At 35.8% G+C, this 22201-nt stretch overlaps 1 protein-coding gene across 2 annotated transcripts in view; it reads right to left on the bottom strand.

The window, feature by feature from the left end:
- LOC129740527 (serine/threonine-protein phosphatase 2A 56 kDa regulatory subunit epsilon isoform) overlaps positions 1-6224 on the bottom strand; it is a 59017-nt gene extending 52793 nt beyond the window's left edge. Inside the window, exons 1-2 of one of the 2 annotated variants that reach the window (XM_055732227.1) lie at positions 5863-6224; positions 4504-5481 (exon numbers count right to left, since the gene is read on the bottom strand). In XM_055732227.1, coding sequence (XP_055588202.1) covers positions 4504-4642 — 139 coding nt within the window. In that variant the 5' untranslated portion in view covers positions 4643-5481; positions 5863-6224. The remainder of the gene's footprint in view (positions 1-4503; positions 5482-5862) is intronic. The other variant, XM_055732226.1, reaches the window with a different exon arrangement.
- Between the last annotated feature and the right edge of the window lie 15977 nt (positions 6225-22201).

Genomic DNA, 22201 nt, shown 5'->3' with positions numbered 1-22201 from the left:
ACGCAGTAGAGGACTATATTCAAAAATTAAAAAAAGAACATAATGCAAAATTCTTCAATTTTGTATACTTTGAATTCATTGCCTTGATTTGCAAAACATGACAGACAACCATTAACCTTTTTGTGGATCAGATTACACACTTTTCTTCTTTAATCATTCTGTAGATAAAAATCCAGACACAATGAACAAACAGACTATTTTTCAGGCGAGACAAACTAGAACTTTGCCTGTATACCTTTGAAATAAATCGAAACAAAAATGACAATTCTCTCGTCACTGAAAACTTCATCCGAAAAGCCTAACTTCTGATAGGCTTCCTCAGTTTAGTTAGAAGAAAGAACCAACTTCTCGCGTCTCAAGGCCGAGTTTTGTTGTGGTGGTGGTTCGAGGCCGAAAACTTTTCGTTGACTAACTTTTTCATTTTCCCAAACGGCGGAGGAAAAAAAATATCACTTAAACAAACCACTCCGTCATTTCGGTTACGACGATGAAAGAATGGCCAGACATCTGGTAATCTACAGGCAACGACCATAAATCAGATGTCACATTCTGGGTTTATTATTTTTGTTTTTTTTTGTTTTCGATACCATGGTACAGTACAAAGATGCTTCTGTCTGATTTATCGTAATTCTATGTAAATACAAAAATGGTGATTTGCTTCCAAAAATCATCGTTTATCTGGCTAAAAAATGAGTAACATACCATTGAAATAAGCAACATATTTAGCATTTTATCCTAGCAAAACGTTTTTGGAGTACGCTGACTTCGAAGAATATGATTGATAAATACATCGGACAAGGTAAGTTGCAAACATATGAAAATTTAAAAAACAAACTTCCATGAACATTTTTTCGTTTAAACTATTATAAGGAAAAAATCTTTCAAAACATTCTATGCCAGAGATCAAAAGCTACACGAGGTAGAATTTTTCAGCCTTCGGCAAACCGCGGTTTCTATAGAATAATGAGCGTGTGTAACATTGTTTTAAGTTTACATTGGCTATACTTTGCGTTTTTGCATGTAAAGGGTGATACGGTCAAAATTTGGTCAATATCAACTTGACGTATTTCTTTCAATTTTGCATTTAAAAAACCTGAACACCCCTCATTTTGAAGGTGTGTGTGTAAAATGTTGCTCCTATTTTGATTTTGGAATTCACTCTTCAGTTGACAAAATGCCGTCCAAGGAAGAAGAGCAGCGTACCAAAATTTTGCTCGCGAAAACCCGAGCTACTCCCACGCAAAGCTGGCAAAATCGCTAAAAGTTGCCAAATCAACGGTTACAAATGTATATAAAGTGTTTGGGGAACGTTTGTCGACAGCCAGGAAGTCTGGATCGGGGGGAAATCGAAAACCGGAAACCGCTGAGACGACAAAGAGAGTTGCCGGTAGTTTCAAGCGAAACCCTAACCTCTCTCTTCGAAATGCCGCAAATAAGCTGGGTGTATCGTCTACAACCGTGCATCGAGCCTAAAAACGAGCCGAACTATCGACTTACAAGAAAGTAGTGACTCGAAATCGCGATGATAAACAAAATACGACGGCCAAAGCGCGATCCCGGAGGCTGTACATGACGAAGTTTGACTGCGTGGTAATGGACGACTAAACCTACATCAAGGCCGACTACAAGCAGCTTCCGGGACAGGAGTTCTATACGGCAAATGAAGGGGAAAGGTAGCAGATATTTTCAAGCACATGAAACTGTCAAAGTTCGCGAAGAAATATCTGGTTTGGATAGCCATCTTAGTTGTGGCTTGAAAAGCAGCCTTTTCATAGCTTCCGGGACTGTCAACCAAGAAATTTACGTGAAAGAGTGTTTGAATAAACGTCTGCTGCCTTTCCTGAAGAAACACGGTTGTTCCGTACTGTTTTGGCCGGATTTGGCATCTTGCCATTACGGTAAAAAGGGCATGGAGTGGTACGCCGCCAACAACGTGCAGGTGGTTCCCAAGGACAAGAACCCTCCCAACACGCCAGAGCTCCGCCCAATTGAGAAATACTGGGTTATTGTCAAGCGGAACCTAAAGAAGACCAAAAAACTGCTAAGGACGAGCAGCAGTTCAAAGCAAACTGGCTTTCTGCGGCGAAGAAGGTGGACAATGTGACGGTACAAAATCTGATGGCAGGGGTTAAGCGTAAGGCCCGGCAATTCGGATTTGGAAAAGCGGAAGCCTAACTGAATATTTTTCCTGAATTTTATACTAATCAAACTTGAAAAATAAATTTAATTTGATTTTTTTAATAAACGATTTCACCGATTTACACGCGTTTTCCCTTGACCAAATTTTGACCGTATCACCCTTTATAGGCATTTTACCTAACCTGTTATAGGCATTCAAAACCTGTCTCTTATTCCAATAACTTATCAACTTTACCGAAAGCTTCAATTTGTTGAATTTCCAATTTCCAGATGAATAAAAAAGAAAAACCATTAACATTTTTGTTTACAGATTCTGTACGCACGATAAATAAAGTTCAATATATTTTAACAAAACTGACAAAAATCTTGTTTGAATTTTTAAATTAAAATTTTAGCAAAAATAAAAATAAATGATGCAAATAAATTGCGTTTATTTATAACATAGTTTAAATTTATATGGTTGCTTTTTGTGATATAACGCTATCACATTTAAAGTTATTGAAGATAATGAAAGGAATTCGACGATTTCCAATTTTAACACGTTGTTTGGAAGTTTTGTGAGTCCTTCGAAAATTTTCTGTACATACTTGTTATCTCGTTGGAAAGGCTATTCTCTTTGCTTTCTTTTTGAGTAAATTTCATCTTCATTCTTAAACCTACACCCATAGAAGAGGTTGCAAAAATCCAATGCTTATTTAGCGAATCTCTGTGCCGATAATGCGCTGAAATGTGCACTGTGCCGAAGACGATATGTTTGAAAAACCGTAACTGGCATAAGGACTTGGCTCCCAACCAAAATGATGACCACTACATTCAAGCGAAACAAGAAAAACATTTTATGGGATTTCCTTCCTATTGGATAATTCATCCCAGAAACAAGAAAATAAAAATTAAAACCACAGCGCTGTAGTGAGAATCGAACTCAAATCCCCAATTATATCGTCTTGCCAGTCCGACATTCTAACCAGTGTACTATTCGAGCTTCATGCAGGACGAGGTATATTTGTCATAGGCTTTCTGTTACCGATCAATCACAAAAAAACGTACAACGGCGGCTTCCCGGCGTTTGGCCTCCTTTCAATGCATTCCTTTGTCTTAAGATGGAAACGGAAAAGGGAACGGGAGTGAAGGAACGGGAAACCCATTGAATGAGAACTGTGCTTTGCTTACTGCCTGCTATTACATACACACGCTACATATACACAGCTGCTAAAGCCGGGTAGCTTGGCCGGTGTTGTTTGCCGGTGAATTGAAGGAATGTTATTGTTGTTGCTTTTGCTACATTCACACGCACAGTGCTCGGTTCGCTGGCTGCCTGGTGTTGGCCGGTATTTATTTCCATCCTTCTTCGGCTTGTGATGCGATGGGGAGGGACGCGAAAACGGTTTTATTTTGTTTCATTCAGACATACGCAATTCGGTTGCGCTGGGAGGTTAATGCCGGTGGGCGCAAATCGAATCAGTGCCGGTCGCGTTATCTTCTTGTACCAATGATGCTATGAAATTGACTACACGCCATTGGCACAGAGGCTGAATTTTGGGTGTATAGCGCTTGACATTCTTAAATCTTTAATTCAAATGAAATTGAATTTATTCTGTTAGATTACTTATCGTATAAAAAATTAAAAGAAGTTTTAAACTTTTTTTAACAATTTCTTTATTTGAAACGGCTCATAAGTTTTAAACTTGTTATATAATAAATATGAAATCAAGGTATTATTTCATTGCTATAGCAATAAAAACTGTTATTATAAACACCTTAGAGCGTACACTAATAAAAAAAAAGCAGAATATAAAAACAAATAATTAAATAATATTTAAAATGTGCTTAAATTTTTTTTTCAGACTAACTTTCATGTATCTTGATACGCTTTTCAAATTTGTCTAGTCTCATATAAAAAAAATAAATTAATGGAAAATAAAATCATCAATACAATACTTGTTCTTGTTGAAAAAAAACACTATTCGAACGTGAAAGTGAATAGTATATAAAATTAACTTTTTTTTTGTTTGTAAATTTTGTAGCTTTAGAAATTGCATGTTAACTCCTATGGAACTTTCATCTAACTCGACTACCATACGAGTTTCTATGGAATCCGAGTTCTATGGAATTAGTTTCGATTGTTTTTCAGGTTTTTATAGATTAAACAATTTATCAGCCTAGTTTTATAAATATAAGCTAATTCTTCAGTAAAGAAAATAACGGTTTTTAAGAAGAATATGAATGATTTTTCGTCGTGTCGTGAAATGTATTTCCCAAGCCAAGGTATATTTAGGTTACAAAAATCTAATAAGATTGGTGGCTGCAATTTTTCGTTCTGGGAACAATAACAAAAACAACGGCTTCAACTTCAAGGATTCTTACCTTTAAGCGATGGCAGCTGTTGCAGTTCGACATCCTGTGAACTCCGGTATCGCGAAGAACCCTGAGATTTTTTACCCTTCTTTTTGAGCGAACGTTTGGCGAACGGATCGATTCGGTCCACGAATGTTCCGGACGACATGGTTGCAGCACACGTTTAGCGGAAACCACCCCCGCGCGCGCTTGTGATCTCTTATGGATGTGTGTAGGTTTGTGTGTGTATCAGTTGCGTACGACGTGGGTGCGTGCGGTTCGGTCACGGGGTGAGATGAGCGGGATTTGTCGATACGGTTAACGGGGGAATCGTGTTACACTTTCCGGAGGGCGCACGCAAATCTCACTAGACAATTTATACGATTTGTTTTCCTCCTTTTTCTCCCGGTGGCGATTGAGCGCCTCTTCGCCGATTTCTTTCCGGTCCCGAGTGACACCCCGGGTAGCTTAGAAAATGCTGCCGGGTACTTGCAATGTACGTTGGTGGAGCCAGTCGGTTAAATAATTTTTTATTGTACCGTACTGATTGAGGCGACGATGATGGTTGCAATTTATTTTCTTCTGGTTTTCTTTCTTGTTGTTGCTGCTCCACTCACGCACACTCACACGCACTCACTCAGGAACCCAAACACACACACTCACACACGCGCACACAAAGGTCGCGTGTGTTTCGTTTTTGTCTCCCACTGTTCGTGGGTTTATCTTTGGGCTGATATTAAAATGTGCGGTTACCGAGAGCCGCCCGACTTTTTGTTCACCAATCGCACACTTTATGATGCTTTCTCCGCTTTTTGCCGACGTATTTACTATCTATATATTAAAATTTTACACTTCTCTGATATTTTTTTTATACAATTAACACTTGTTGTTGTACACTATATGATTATTTTTCTTACACTAGAGCACACTAATATTGAATTTTTCTGGCAAAGCTTATCTATTAATTATTCTTTTCGACTATGCCCCCTGTGAGCCGGGTGTCACGTGCTGCAATAAACCACACAATCAAGCTATGAAATAACAACCATTTAACATCATTCTTGCTCCTGACACATACAGGAGAATACACATTTACGAAACGATAAAGAGGCTGAATGGTCTTCCCCTGGTTTTTTTTCCTTAGCACTGCCTCTTCAACGTTTCTTCGAAAGCCAACGTCGCGGCACCGTATTGCTGCTCAGCGGCTCACATCGAACGTTTCAACATCACTAAAACCAAAATAAAGAAATCGGACCAACAAATCTCCGGTTGAACATCTACATATAAACACTGAATGAGGCAAGTGATTCACGGGAGCCAAACCAAACAGCAAATCACTGCGCGATCGATTCAATTTCGGCCAATTCATCACCAAACCCCACAACCCACCAAACCCATAAAAACCCCTCCGCCCCGCTAAAGCTCCTTCCACGGTTTCAGTCGAACAATCAACCTTGCACTATCGAATCGAAACACTTTCAACAACCGGCCAAAGTGTCGTCAGATGTTGTTGTCAATTGCCATCGCTGCTGCTCAGATATCGCATCTCTAGCGTAGAAGACGATCGTTCCGCTAGCCATTCACCATACATTCGCGCACAGCAGTTTTCGCCGCTTGGGATAGCGGAGAAATCACACTTTTCGCGTCAATTTTGACCGCGATTTAATAACCGTTGGTCTCACTGTCGAATGCTTGCTAGGGGTACACAATCGAGGACTTTTTTGGTGGCTCAATTGAACTACTGTGTAATGGCTTCGGCTCAATTTATTGACCTCAACGTGTAGATCTGAAATGAAAAGAGAAAAAAAAACCATCAGACAATTTTTTTTTATGAAATCGTTTAAGTTGATGGAGTAGGCAGTAACTGAATGAGAATGAAATTAGTTGTTTTGTTTAAAAAAAATCATATCAGTTTTCTGGAATTGTCTATAGGAAAAAAAGTTTGAGAGAGCTTAGGGGAGATGAGGGCATAATGGCCACCTTAAGGAAAACGCTTATTTAACCATAGAGATCAGCTATAATATGTGAATCACATCATTGTTTCGTGTTCAGACACTCAAATAGTATATTGCCTAATTGGATGAAACTTGAAAAAGTAGATAAAAACTTTTAAAAATGCATTTTAAAAATTTTTGCCGAAAGCTGAAAACCAGTCACTATAGAGGCATAATGAGAAACCCCCCGAGGCAGTACGAGCACCATTAATGAAGGCATAATGAGCGTTTTCTGCCGGGGAATCTAGCAGCGAATTCGACTCGATGAAGTCAACTGAGTAATAGAGCTACAGCTAAACTTTATCGTCTGACGATTTGGCCTATTGATTAGATGTCGGAGAGGTAATCAGTAGGCTCGAGTTCGATTCCTGGTCAAGGTGATTTTTTTTCATTTATCATTCATGATCGATGCATTTTGCACTAAACGGTGAGGCGTAGATTCATCAAACAAAGCAATAACTGTTTATAGAATTCAAAGAATTAACACATGCTCATTACATTATGTTTCTGGTGTTTTTTTTTTACGAATGATGCTACTAGCCGTATAATGTAACAATAAAAAAAATAATCATGAATGGTGTGTGAAAAAAAATCCACTCGAACAGGAATCGAACTCGAGTCTACTGATTACCTCTCCGACACCTTACCAATAGGCCAAACGGACAGATGAAACTCAAGCTTTATTTCTTTTATTCAGTTGACTTCATCGAGTTGAATTCGCTGCTAGATTATACGACAGAAAACGCTCATCGTGCCCTGATTAATTGTGCTCTGTTCGCCCCAGGTCAACAAATTGTTTAAAAACGCGTTTTAAAATTGATTAAAGTGAAAAATCAAAATTCTCTTATCTCCCCTATGTAGCTTTGAAATTTGATATTATTTTATTTAACAAGAAATCTTACCGAATCTAACTCAAAAAGAAAAAAAAATGTTAAAAATCTGAAAAAAGTAAATGTGTTTTTAGGTCGTAAAAATGAACTAAATTTTCAATTTCGAGGAAGATCTGAAGATAGCCGCAGCCCGTGGCGTAGAGTATAGCCTTCAAGTCTTCTAAGCCAGCAGGCATGAGATCGAATCCCGGTCACGGCATACATAGTACACTTTCTGTGGGTTGGTGGTTTTAGCATTTGTAAGATGCTAGCCATCATATCTTCAAAAGATGTACGCTTAGAGATAAGAAAAAGGAATCTCTTCGAAGAAACATCAATTTTCATTTAGATCCTGTAGATTTGTGTTTGTGTTCGTTTAAGATCCGTGGCGCAAATTTTCAGATTATAAGGCCAATTTTAAGTACGATTGCAAACTACCCAAACTGACCAATGGCAAGATGACAGCCTTGGGACTTCCTTCTACACCTTTGAACGAGGATAGTTTTACATCGAAACAACGCCCTGGAACAAAAACTCTACCAGAGAAAAGCAATAACACGTCGATTTGATGCCTAGACTAAGAATAACTCGCTCACGGACGAACGGATTTTTTTTTCGTTTGAAATCCTGAAGCAATGACTGATAACGGCTGCTGGAGTGCATACAAAGCGTTGTAGCTACATCCAGCTCAGCGAAACGAGTACGACCAGATACAAGATGTTTTTCTTTTGCTCCAAGATACCCACACAGCTAGAACGGAACCGACAGTGTACTACTTCTACTACTACTGTAGTAACGAGAGAAAAGCTTGAAAAGAAACTATTTACAACTTTAATTACCGGAAATTAAAAACAACAGAAATTTCCGTCGGTCAGCGTGTGTCTGAAGACTAAAAGTTTTTTCTTCTGTTTTTGTTGTTGCGTTCAGGACTAGTTCTGCTCAGAAGAAAAAAAAGCTCTCAAAGTCAGTGTCGTTTATTGGTGATGACATGAATGTTATTACTTTTCACTATTTAGCACTCCAAACTGTAATAGGATATTAAACAAATAGCAAAGTGGCCTCAACTATTTTCAAGTTTTTTCCTCGGCTTTCCCGATAACAAATACATTTTTTAGGTATTCGATTTCCTAGGTCCATCTTTAGAATATAACTTTTGGTGGTATTATATTTTGAAAAATCCCATAGACTTCCTTCATTAATTTTGTAACATATTAATACTACATTCATTGAATGTCAGGCAGAGAGTGGGGGGACTTCATTCCGTGTTTTGGTTGGCATCATTCTATCTTAGCAATCTTAGCGTAGCACTAACTCTACGTATACAACTCAGTTGAACAATTTTCAAACTTTGGAAATTAGATAAAATAGATTTTCATCAGGTATCAGAATGGGGGTAGGCTTAAAGCGACAAGTCAGTTGCTTCCCGAGCCGATGTCCGTGAGTTCTCAATTGAATGTTTGGAAATTTCAATCAATCCTTTCTCATTATAACTTAAGCATTCCAGATTTTCCGATTTTATCCGGGGCAGATCCGGATTTACTCTCAAAAATGTTAAAATACAACATGGCGTATTCGGCAAATACGAAATCGAATTTTTATTTTGCGAAGTTTATGTTTACATATACTAGCATATGCACATTTTTATTTAACACCGGAAAGACAATTCTGTGGCCACCCTGCAAAAGCCTAATGTCCTGGAACTGAAAAACCAATGCAGTTTGCATATTGCGTGTCCCGAATTTATCGAAAAACCACCGATCAAACGAGTTTATGACTTCTATATTAAGCATCTACCTTGAGCTGCTAGTGTGTAGCAAATATAGGGTAAAGATATGCAACGATGGGGCCGAATATGTGGATACTTGAAGTTATATTTTTTCTGGAAACTGCTACCTGTTCGGTACCACTGCAAGGTTATAAAACCAAATTCGAACCGCGGGTATGTGAACATTACAGGTGTAAACCTTCGTGCGTGCTCCATAGGATTTGATTAAGCGTCTCTCGAAAGCGTGACACGAAAAAGGGAAGAAGAGCTAACCGGATTATAACCAAATTGATGGAAGAAACTGAAATCGGGCACACCGACACCATCGATTGGCAAGCGCATAAGTAAATCGGAAGAGAGGGACGGTGATGAGGGCATCAGCAAAAGTTTGCCGAATCTTCTGCCTCGGCGTTTGGAACAGATTTTCGACAGCGTGACGTCAATGCAGAGAAGACGCAACAGAACTCAGCTTGCTGGAGTGTCCTGGGTCACCAGCACACCTGATCGCAGGCAAAGGCAACTAATTTTTTTTTTTTTTTTTTTAAATATGTCTTTATTTGTATCAAATCATCATTACACTTATATTACATTATTGCATTAAACTAGGTGTTCAGCTCAATAATGAACTGTTCATAGCCCTATAAGTAACTAGATTATAAAAATTTATTTATAATATTTAAATTTGCTGAGCGCAATCAAGTTTTTAATGTAGGAGAACATCCTGTAATAGCAAAAATATTTTATACTTAAAACTAAACACTATCTTAAAATTAAACTAAACATAAAGAGAACGAATCTCTGCGATGGAAGACTGCATCGATTTGCCTCTGAAGTTGGAGATGATGTTGTTGGCCATCTCTTCGATAGATTCAATGCCTGCAATCCGATGAAGATCTTCGGTGCTGTGCCAAGGTGGAAGCCGCAAAATCATTTTCAGAACTTTGTTCTGAATCCTCTGGATGGCTTTCTTCCTCGTCGCGCAGCAGCTAGACCAAATCGGAACTGCATACATGATCGCTGGTCGGAAAACTTGTTTGTAGATGAGCATCTTATTTCGCAGACACAACCGGGATTTCCTGTTGATGAGAGAATAAAGAGATTTAGTGTATTTATTACATTTAGATTGAATATCTTCAATGTGATTTTTAAAAGTAAGATTCCGATCAAGTGTAAGTCCCAAGTACTTCACGTGATCAGACCATTCTAATGAAACCCCATTAAAAGTTATGGAATGATTTTCATTGGGTTTTAAAAAATTTGCTCTTGGCTTATGGGGAAATAAAATAAGTTGAGTTTTGGAAGCGTTAGGAGAAATTTTCCACATTTTCAAGTAATTCAAAAAGGAATTTAAATTTTGTTGCAATCTACTGCGTACCACCCGTAAATTTCGACCTTTTGCTGAAAGCAAAGTATCATCAGCAAATAATCTTCTACCTTTTCCTTCTGGTACATCAGGAAGATCAGAAGTAAAAATATTATATAAAATTGGCCCAAGTATACTACCCTGAGGGACACCAGCTCTAATGGGTGTCCTTTCAGAGCATGAATTTTGATAGCTTACTTGTAAGGTTCGGCTAGTCAAATAATTTTGAATAATTTTGGTGAGATATACAGGAAAATCAAATCGAGCTAATTTAGCTACTAAACCTTTGTGCCAAACACTGTCAAAAGCTTTTTCAATATCAAGAAGAGCAACACCAGTTGAATAACCTTCAGATTTGCTAGCGTTAATCATATTAGTTACACTCAAAAGTTGATGTGTAGTAGAATGTCCATGACGAAAACCAAATTGTTCATCAGGGAAAATAGAATTCTGATTAATGTGAATCATCATTCTATTCAAAATAACTCTCTCAAATAGTTTACTTAAAGATGGAAGCAAACTAATTGGTCGATAACTTGAAGGCTCTGAAGCACTTTTTCCAGGTTTCAAAATTGGAGTTACTTTGGCATTTTTCCATTTATTGGGAAAATAAGCCAAATGAAAACATTTGTTGAAGATTTCAACTAAAAAATTTAAAGTGCTTTCAGGCAACTTTTTAATAAGAATATAGAAAATCCCATCTTCCCCTGGAGCTTTCATATTTTTAAATTTTTTGAAAATCAATTTAAGTTCATCAATATTTGTCTCACAAGAACTTTCAAACACATTTTGCTTAGAAAGAATATCATCAAATTCTAGGGAAATTTGAGCATCAATTGGACTTACAACGTTTAAATTAAAATCATGAGCAGACTCAAATTGTTGGGCTAATTTTTGAGCCTTTTCTGAATTAGTTAAAAGAAGTTTATCCCCATCTTTCAAAGTAGGAATTGGCTTCTGGGGCTTTTTCAAAATTTTAGTTAATTTCCAAAATGGCTTTGAGTAGGGTTTTATATCCTCTACAGCTTTAGCAAAATTTTCATTACGAATGAAATTTAAACGACGTTTGATCTCTTTTTGAAGGTCGCAATAAATAAATTTTAAATAAGGATCCCTAGTACGTTGATATTGGCGTCGACGAATGTTTTTCAGTCGTATCAAAAACTGAAGATCATCATCAATTAAAGGTTGATTAAATTTATGTTTAACTTTAGGTATTGAAGCGGCTTTAGCATTGACTATTGAAGTTGTCAAATTTTCTATAGCCAAATCAATATCTTCTATTGAATTCAGTGGAACGTTTACATCTAAATTACGTTCAATAAAATTCATATATCGCTCCCAGTTAGCCTTTTGAAAATTAAAAGTTGATTTTAAAGGGTTTTCAATGGGACTTTGGGATAAAGAAAATGTTACTGGAAGGTGGTCTGAATCGAGGTCCGCATGAGTAACTAATTGACTGCAATGCTCGCCTAAATCCGTTAGAACCAAATCAATTGTGGAGGGATTTCTAATTGAAGAAAAACAAGTATGCCCATTAGGATATTCAACAGTATAATAACCTGCAGAGCAGTCATTAAACAAAATATTCCCATTTGAATTTGATGAAATATTATTCCAAGATCGGTGTTTTGCATTAAAGTCACCAATAATAAAAAATTTAGATTTATTTCTGGTGAGTTTTTGCAAATCTCCCTTCAAAAAATTTTTCTGTTCGCCGCTGCATTGAAAAGGCAAATATGCGGCAACAATTATAATGTTCCCCATAGAAGTTTCTAATTCAATTCCAATTGTTTCTAAGACTTTTGTATTGAAAGAAGGAAGAAGTCTAAATTTGAGACGACTATTGATGACAATAGCTACACCCCCACCTTGTCGATCAAGTCGATCATTTCGTAAAATTTTAAAGAAAGCATTGCTTTTCAAGTTATTGTCTGGCTTTAAAAAAGTTTCAGTGATGGCAGCAATATGTATGTTTTGAGTTTTCAAAAATAAAAAGAATTCATCTTGGTTAGCCAGCAAAGATCTAGCGTTCCAATTCATAATATTTAAACATCTATTTGGATCCATGAGGGAATCGTAAAGTCATAATAATTTTGTTAGCATAATTAAAAGAAGTTTGGAAAGCTTCAAACATTGAATTTGCTTTCAACATAAGTTGCATCATTTCCATTAAATTTTGATGTAAAAATTTTAATTTTTCCTCAGTAATCTCACCCAAATCAACAAAATTGTTAGGATCAGAAAATGAAGGAGAAGAAAAAGTATTTGAATTTCGGGGATTTTCCCAAGCCTTCGCATGAACGTTGAGACTTGGTTTTTTCCCATTTTTATTAGTTATGCCTGGAGAGGGCAACCCATTTTCAACCACCTCTGAGAACGATAAACAACGAGTCTGTGGCGCAGAATCAGCGCAGGTAACATTAAAATCACTTCGGGTATTACCCAGCCGTGATTCCAATGTAGGCCGAGGCTGACTGCGAACAGGCAGGTTGTTTGCCGGCCTGACGTGTGAAGACGAAAAAGAGGAAGGAGGAGAAGAAACTTTTCTGGAAACTTTGGGGTTTTTCCTAGAAGCAACAATTTTTGCCCTAACGGGACAATCTAGAGAATTCGAGGAATGATTACCTGCGCAATTCGCACACTTAAAAAATTCTGTTTTTGGCTTATCACCACCAAAAAGGCATTTAGATTTTTCATGATCGAATGAGCCGCAAAACATGCATCTGGCATTCATTCTACAATTTTTAGTGCCATGACAAAAAGCTTGACAACGACGACATTGCGTAATATTTTGTAAAAAATTGGTATGGGATTTACGAAAAGGTTCAAATTTTACTCGACAATGAAACATAAGACGAGCCTTTTCCAAAGTTTTCAAATTATTAACCTGATCCTTTTTAAAATGGATCAAATAAAGTTCAGGAGCAAAACCAACACTACTGGTATTATTCGTGTTGGTTCTTTTCCTCATTTGAATTACTTGAATTGGAGAAAAACCTAACAAAGAATTTAATTCAGCTGTGATCTCATCCGGTGTCTGATCGCCGGTGAGACCACGAAGTACAACTTTAAATGGACGATCACTTCTAGTGTCGTAAGTAAAAAATTGATGTTTTTTATTATTCAAATAATTTAAAATTTTTTGAAAATCATTAAAAGATTCCGCCAATATACGAGCAGTTCCCCTTCGACCAATCTGAAAAGAAATCTTCACATCCTTTACGGAAGTGACGATTTCTTTTCGAAAGGCATTGAAGTCAGGAATCGTGACCGTTACTGGTGGAATCTTTTCGTTTTTAAGAGTATAAGAAGAAGAAGGTTTCTTAGTACTCTTATCAGAATTAAATATGAATATTTCCTCATCACCGATGTTATGAAGGACATCGAATGAGTTGGAAATTTCAACTTTTTTGGGCGATGGACCTGAATTAGTTTCGGCAATACGCTTTCTACCAGCCCTTGAGCCAGCCGATGACTTCCCCATGCTGGAAAGAAAAGAGAAAATATGAATAAAAGAAAATGAAAATAATGTTAGCACTGAAAAGTGCTGATTGAAAAACAGGTAAGGAAAAATAAATAATGTAAAATGTTCCTGCAGGTACACAGCAACGATACGATGCTCCGGCGTACGTGTTGACGGCTCAACGGTACAGATGGAAGTGAAAGGCAACTAAATAACTAGCATTTGGCAAATAGGATTTGATATCTGTTCTCTCTCCTCCGTTATTCGCCGTTTGCTGGATATATCGGAAAGCGTTTGTTCCGGTGTTTGACCGATTCTGCCCTATATGCTATAAGGGTATATACGGACGATAGTATTGGCGAAAAATTGGCCTCAGCCATAACCTCAAACTTTGATTTGCTGGCGGCCTCATCAGTGATGCTAGGTGCGTTACTTAAATAATTATTTGTTTGATTTCAACTTATTATAATATTTCTGAATTGAATAGATTTTTTAAATGTCAACAGCTAAACGTTTGAATTCATTATTTGGCGTTCCAAAATGGATGAATATAAGCCATACTTTTCTAATGAATTTTCAAGGTGAATTTAAAACATCTGAAATATGTTTTCATATACTGCTTGATAGATTCAAAATTTGTTTCTATCTTCTAAACGAATGCCAAATCATTAACTGTTACAGAAAAAGTAATTTAATGAAAGCCCGTTTATGTTGACTTTGAAAATAATCTCCTACATGCTCTGATTATTAAAAACAAATCCACATAAATCGCTACATCGTTTAAGTGTGCGATACAGGCAGTTGTTATTCCGTTCAGATAAATGTTGCAATAAATTTCTATGCATTTAGTTGCATTTTATTTTTTTCTAGAAATCTACGGGAATATTGCAATTTCTCAGTACTTATGAAAAGGTTTTTAAATAAAAATGTAAGGGTGCTTAATCGGTATAGCGCACGGCACCCTTCCAAATAAACGAATTTCAAATCAAAATCAATAAAAATGCAATTAAAAAGTATAATCATTTTCCAAATATCAATGCACTTGGCAACCCTGAACGCCCAAAAAAATCAAAACACGAACACCGTGTATCGTTTTTCCACAGGGCGAATTTGTCGATATGAGTACCGGAAAAACGCGTTTATCATGCGCCCTTCTCAAAAATCGATTCTGTTCTCCCATGATTAAAGGTTAGGGCTGAGGCCTCCTGCTAAGGTGGTGTTCGTGTAAAACTGTCAATATATCCTAATAGCGTCAAATCCATAGACCTAGCTACTGGGAACCAATTTTGGTTTGAATAAATGGAGCGATAACTACATACTTCGAGAATGGCTAATCGATGATGTTTCGGGAAACCTTTATATTGTGTACGTCCAAATTGAGTAACTTTTTTGGATTTTTTTTTCAGCAAAATTGTGTCCTATAATTACGGTAAATACCTTCGATTTGAAGTCCCTTCCCAAGTAATACAGAATAAGCCAATTGGCTTTTTAAATTTTAATATTGTTTTATGGAGTCTTTTTCATGGCATCCAATTTTTAAAACGGTTTCATTGTAACATAGGAAATGCTTCAACTATCACGTGTTTTAAAAGAGCCCTGAAAGTTTTGCTAAAACTTAAAAAAAAACACAAACTTTCCTGTTTTTGTTGGATACCAGGTTTTGATACCAGCTTTTAAAATGTGCTCAATGTGCTTTTAAAACTAGCGTTCAAGCCAAGTTGAAAAACTGTTTTATTGGAACAGTGAATGTAAGCATAATAAAACTAAGTGACAGATGATTTGACAATTGAGAAGAACATATACACGCTAAAACTTTTTTACCTCTTTTTAAGATAGCATAATCTGTTTTGAAAGGATTATAACTCAAAATTGAGAAAAACGGTCTATCAAAATTATATAAATTTACACAGTTGAATTCATCTGAAAAATAAAAACAACTTTGTTGCACCCGCATTCAAATTCAAGCAGTCTACATCATTATTCGCTTATTATTTATCCATCTCTGTCTCTAGAGGCGAAGTTGATCTATATTTACGTCATCCAATCCAGAGTTAACAATTTTTTTTCCGGATAAACCACTCTTGAAAATTTCTAGAAAACTGCAACCACCGGCTTCTCCTAAGCAAAGACGGAGAAATTGAGCTTCATCACAAGCGAAAATGCTCATTCTAAGCTTTCATCAGCCTCAACAAGTTTCAGATGATAATATTCATAATGGAGACCACTAGCATTGGCCGATCATTGAAAATAACGATTTATTTAAAGCGTAACGCAGTTGTGATTATCGTAAGCAAAACATTCGAAACACGTTTTATGGAATCGTTTTATCGCTTCCAATTGCAACAATAACCATTATAGTTTGATATTTTGCATATTATTTCCGTTTCCCGAACCCTAGGTAAGGCAAATAGAAACTTGCTGAAGCATTTCTGCAGCATTTTTTTACTTTTCGGCAAAAAAAACTGAGCACTTTTTTGTAAAGAGTTGTAATCGTTTGGAATAAAAACTTGTGCCGGAACCAAAAAAAAAAATCAACAAAATTATTGTATCATAGCTAAAGCATGCTCAGTTTGGTGAAATTTGTAAACCAATTCTATGCTAAACTCTTTTACAGACTTTAAAAAGGTTTTAATAATGATCATTCTAATGAAATGTTTTCCAAGCTGGGCCTAAACCGTTTACTATACGCTTTATTACGCTTCATAAATCGTCGTTTGACGGTTGTTCATAATCCTCATTTATGCGGGTTATCATTAAGCTTTGAGGCATGGCTTTCGATGACAGAAAATGATCTATTCCAAAATAGTCTAGAGATTATTTGATAATTGACCATCCTCTAATCATAGTCAAAAGGAAAAAAAAACAAAAAGTTGCATGAATGCGATTTGCCAAGCAACAAATCGAAATGTTCTATTTTTTTTACGAAAAACTTCTCTTCCTCAAAAATGGATAAACCCATCATTAGCGTGTATTCCATTTAGAGAAACGTCAAACGAAGCTGTGATTCAAGGTCTCTTAAAACCATTTTAAAACTCTTTTTTGAAATTGTTTTATTAAAACATTTTTCTAACCGGCATGAAACCATTTTTAAACTGTTTTACAACTGCCTTAAGATTTTCAAATTAACTGACTAAACGCCATGTTGATTGTGAAATTGAATCAAAATTACTGACGCCATCTTGCTGGAAATAATGCTATAATACTAAAAACTAGACATTTTCAACAAATTTGACAATGTTTGCGGTACTATTTGTTGTATAGGGTAATGAATTTCAATGCAAAACAAAAATTGCATCATTTGAGCAAATTTGTATTTTTCTTAAATTATTATTTTTTAATTGAAAAAATGCTTAAAATGTGGTCAACCTTGATTTTCTTTGAGGCGCGCTCATGTTTTGATGCTAATTCGTATATATTTCACCATAAATCTGAGGTTGCAGAAAGTTTCATGCTAAGATATATTGAAAATGAAAATGAGAATATTTTTAAAATATTTTAAATGGAATCTTTACCAATCACCAAATGCTTGGGAGGGTAAGTGATAACACGAGAAAAAGCACGGAACAGAATGCTCCCACAGTAATTTCTATCAGATTCCACAGCTGCCACAGTAAAATTCCTATCAGAATCCATGACGTAGTTTTAAAGGAGCTGTGGATAGCCTTAAGAGGGCTCTGAAGGGTTTCTCAATGCTACGTCTATAAGGTCGAATAAAACTATTCTGTTGGATGTTTATTATAGCGTATAGAATTAGCTTTACAGACGTTAACAAAACAGGGCCTTATTGGCCATATGTTAGCTTTAAAGTAGTTGTGCTAATAGCGTAGAATGCGCTTTGGCTTATAAAGTTGCTTTAGGAAATAGTCTTAAGCGAACTGTTAAGGTTGGAATAAACCTCAAATTGTTACTTGGGTTAACACTTAAAGGTCGAAAAAAGTCGGTTTTCAAAACTCAAACAGCTGCAACTTGCAATTTTATGAGCCTAATTTCACAAAATAACTTTTGTTGTGTTACTTATAGTGTTAAGTTAAGTTTGAATATGTTGAAATTTCAGAAATTTAAGCTTCAAATTTCTGAAATGTAGAGGCAAACCTTTTTTGAAAACTTGAATGCCCAACCTACCAAAAAAGCCTGAGCTTCCTTGTAACCAAAACGCACGTTAGGTCTTTGAGTGTATAAACACGCCGGAATTTAGTCTTCAAATCGAGCTTAGGACACGCATCTCTTCATAACAAAGCGCTTAGAAATGCTTTACATTTCAAGTAAAATTTCAATGAAAAAAAATTAATTTCATACAAAGTTTGCAAATATTCGGCCGAATACCGCCGAAGTGAAACTAATCGACACAGCTTAAGTCAAAAGTGGAAGCTTAAAAAAATAGGAAAGATCCGCAAAACGGTTAAAATCATGGAATGAAGTTTGAAACACAGCATGTTAAAAACCTAGCTCGAATGCCGCCAAAAACTTTCGTACGAAGCATTTCTCATTTGAAAACTATCTCAAAAACGACCTAACATACTATTAGAAAGTTTCAAAATATATCATATTATCTGAAAATTGCATTAGTAACTGGTTTTACTGAATATTTTGGACGTTAGACAAAATCGGGATATAACAAAATCGTATAAGTTTTAACACAAGAAGGGCGACGAAGAATTGTAAACGAACTCTCTAACTTCTCTAAGTCTTTCTGAACTTCTCTAACCTGACGTGGTATTTTTTTTTTCAATCACTGAATCGCATTCTACATATTAAGTAATTTTGAGTTACTGTGCGGTGTTAGATTTGGCAAGAATGTTATTGTAAAGTTTATAATATTGGGATAGTCCCCTCAACGTAATTCAGACAGAAAACCGAAAACCAGATTTAGTGTATGAACTTCAATGTGTTGAAGTAAGGCTGCCTGAATTTTTCTCGAACGTGTCCGGGCCGGGCAAATTCGAGGTTTTCAACGAAAATCAAGACTTAGAAAAAATAGAAGAAAAATAAAAAATTATTACAGTAGTTTCTCGATTTTATCACGCTCAAAAAAAATTTTTCCGTGAATATGGCGAAACCGTGAATTTGGCAAAACTAAAATTTAAAGTGGAAAAATATATGTTTATCGTCGTAAATGAATGATTATAACGCATTATGTAGCGCATACACTTTGGATCAATCAATTTTGATCATAAGATTTTAACTAACACTGATTACTACATAAGTTGACTATACACAAATTATTGATTTCAGTTCAAATTATTCTTCTCCACAGCATTTTTAAGATTTATTCATGACGAAAAAGCATTTTCTCAGCCAATTTAAGTGAATTATTTAGTTTTTATAGAAATTCAACAGTCGTTGTACCTTACGCCAATTTAAAAAAAAAATCCAAAGAAAACTGTATCTAAAAATTATCTTCTGCCAATTAATGATTTTAATATTTTCATTCTCACTTCACATTAATCTTTGATGAACTAAAAAAGTTTCCTTTTTGAAAAATATTTTGAAATTTGCACAATTTAGACTCTAAAAGTGAGTTTCTCGAAATTTGCTTTATGGTCAGATAATCGTTTCTTTTTCATACTTTGCAGGAAAAAAATCGAATTCCCGTTAACATATTTTATGGCAAAACTAGAAGAATTTCATCTGCATAAAAAAATATCAGTTCAGACAACACTAAATGCTGCCAACTCAGGATAGCACATGGCACCCTCTCAAGTAAACGAATATTTAAAAAATCAGATAAACCTAATCTCTTTTCAAGAACGCTTACAGTCACCCACATTTTTATATGTTTTTTAAAACCAACAAAGTATACTATTTTAGAGCTACTTAGCAAGCACAAATAACAACACTAGCAATAGCTTCACATCGAAATACTTATTTCGAATATTACAAACTTTTTTAAAATCTGAATGAGGATTTTACACACTTTACAGCTGAAGTAAGCAATTCAATGACATTTTCATATTATTAAATGCTTATATACCATAACATAAACCTTGAAAAATACTATGAACAAAGACGCTCTACGCTTTTGAATGAAAATTAAGGTCCTGTTATTGGTTTCTGAAAGATTTATGAAAAAGCGTGATAAAATCGGAACAATAACCGTGATAAAATCGAGCGTGAATTTGGCGAGTAGTGAAAAAATCGAATAGTGATAAAATCGAGAAACAACTGTATAACTTAATCTGAGTTTTTTTTATCGATTTTGCGAATAAAGTGAAAAAAACCGGGCAAATTCCAGGTATTTTTCAAATTTTATATCAAATATCCGGGCTGGTCCAGATAAAACCGGGTAATCTGGTAATCTTATTTAAGGTCATGTCGATTTCCTAAGTACAACATTCTTACGGACGAAGGAAACAGACGATTAGGGAACTCTCATCAAGCTAGGTCGTTATTCATCTATTTCCTTTTCTGAGTATTCTACCTAGTTTAGGAATTCTCTTGACTTGCCACCCTCACCTCGCAAAAACATGTTTCAGTAGTTTAGTGGTTTTTTCTTCTCCTTTGCTTTTATTATCCCTCTGGGAAAGTTGTAATTATTTTCGCCTCGTAGTAGGGGCAGGTTCATCAAGGATGAATTAGGGGTAGGTTGTAAAAACAGCACCGATATTGTCTTAGAACAGTACTTCGCTGTTCTGCCTCTGAGCGGGACATCCAATTTGGCGACGAGCTTCTTGAAGGTGAGTCTTTATACGAATAGGAAACAATGTAAAGACACGATTAACCTTTGGAATATTTGACTCTCATTGATTTTGTTGTTGTTGTTGTTTTGTCAGAATTTGTACTTGGCAATTTATATGCAACTGAATGACGAAGAATTACAAACTTAAGTAAGGGTAACATTTTTTGTACGAGAAACTAGATTGTCAACAATACATCACTACATTTCGAAAAGTCTTGCTACAGTCAACTTCCGCGTAACGTTACAATGATGCGGTTCTAGGAAATGGACTATCGTTCTGAACAAGGACTCTCTCTTGGTTGTTGTTGTTGAATGACAACACACAATGCAAGTGTTTTTTTCTAGCTCCAGCACGTAATGCTTCGTAATTCACTGCTTGGCAACGCCCTCGAGATTTTATTTGCACATTGCACCCTGCCGTTTCACAAAAAAAGTCACATGTGTACAAAAACGTGGAATCGAGTCCAACGCGATTGAAAATTGAAACATTTACTTATATTTTTTGTATGAATTTAGATTCCATCAACAGTTTCAGTTAATCGAATGTTCTTTGCGTTATACATTTGCCTAAAACCTTTTGAAATTGCTTCCGAAAAATAATCAAATTAAACAGTAAAGAATGAGTTTCCTGTCGTTGAGCATCAAATCGCTTTTGTAAATTAAACTGGCGGAATCGCTGGAAAATACTGGCAAAGAACCCCAAAGCGAAATCTGCGGTTTCTATCATAATAAAATTATTTTAACTTATACATGAGCCAAAAATAATTTAACGGACAACAATTCCAGTAAAAGGCAGTACTAGTTTTTATTATCATTTTCTGCTGCAGTTGTTTCCTTTCATAAAGGATATCTCGCGTGAGCTTTCATTACGTCGCATGAAACATCTTAAGAATTCACTGAAAACTGCTTCAAAAGTAATCAAAACAACTTTAAACATTATATGTCACGTATAGAATATGATGTCCAGGCTACAAATATTCTAAATGGAAAGAAATTTCGACTAGTTAATGTCAGTTTTTGTATGTTTTCGTAATAAAACTCTTTGTTCACACTTTGTTTCATACGACGTAATGAAAGCTCACGCGAGATATGAATACTTGATACAAAAGTAATAATTTTCTGGTTAATTATGCATAGTAGGATATTTCTAAAGGGATATACGGTCAAAATTTGATCAATATCAACTCCACGTATTTCTTTCAATTTTGCATTTAAAAAAACCTTTAGAATTAATTTAATTAATTTTTAAGGTGTGTATGCGTAGAATGTTGCTCCTATTTTAATTTTGGAATTCACTCTTCAGTTGTCAAAATGCATTGGCTATACTTTGCGTTTTTGCATGTAAAGGGTGATACGGTCAAAATTTGGTCAATATCAACTTGACGTATTTCTTTCAATTTTGCATTTAAAAAACCTGAACACCCCTCATTTTGAAGGTGTGTGTGTAAAATGTTGCTCCTATTTTGATTTTGGAATTCACTCTTCAGTTGTCAAAATGCCGTCCAAGGAAGAAGAGCAGCGTACCAAAATTTTGCTCGCGCATCGCGAAAACCCGAGCTACTCCCACGCAAAGCTGGCAAAATCGCTAAAAGTTG

The sequence above is a fragment of the Uranotaenia lowii genome, chromosome 1, assembly GCF_029784155.1.
Source record: "Uranotaenia lowii strain MFRU-FL chromosome 1, ASM2978415v1, whole genome shotgun sequence".
NCBI classification, from domain to species: domain Eukaryota; kingdom Metazoa; phylum Arthropoda; class Insecta; order Diptera; family Culicidae; genus Uranotaenia; species Uranotaenia lowii.
The sequence above is the reverse complement of the archived record's forward strand: the minus strand, read 5'-3'. Positions and strand labels throughout refer to the sequence as shown.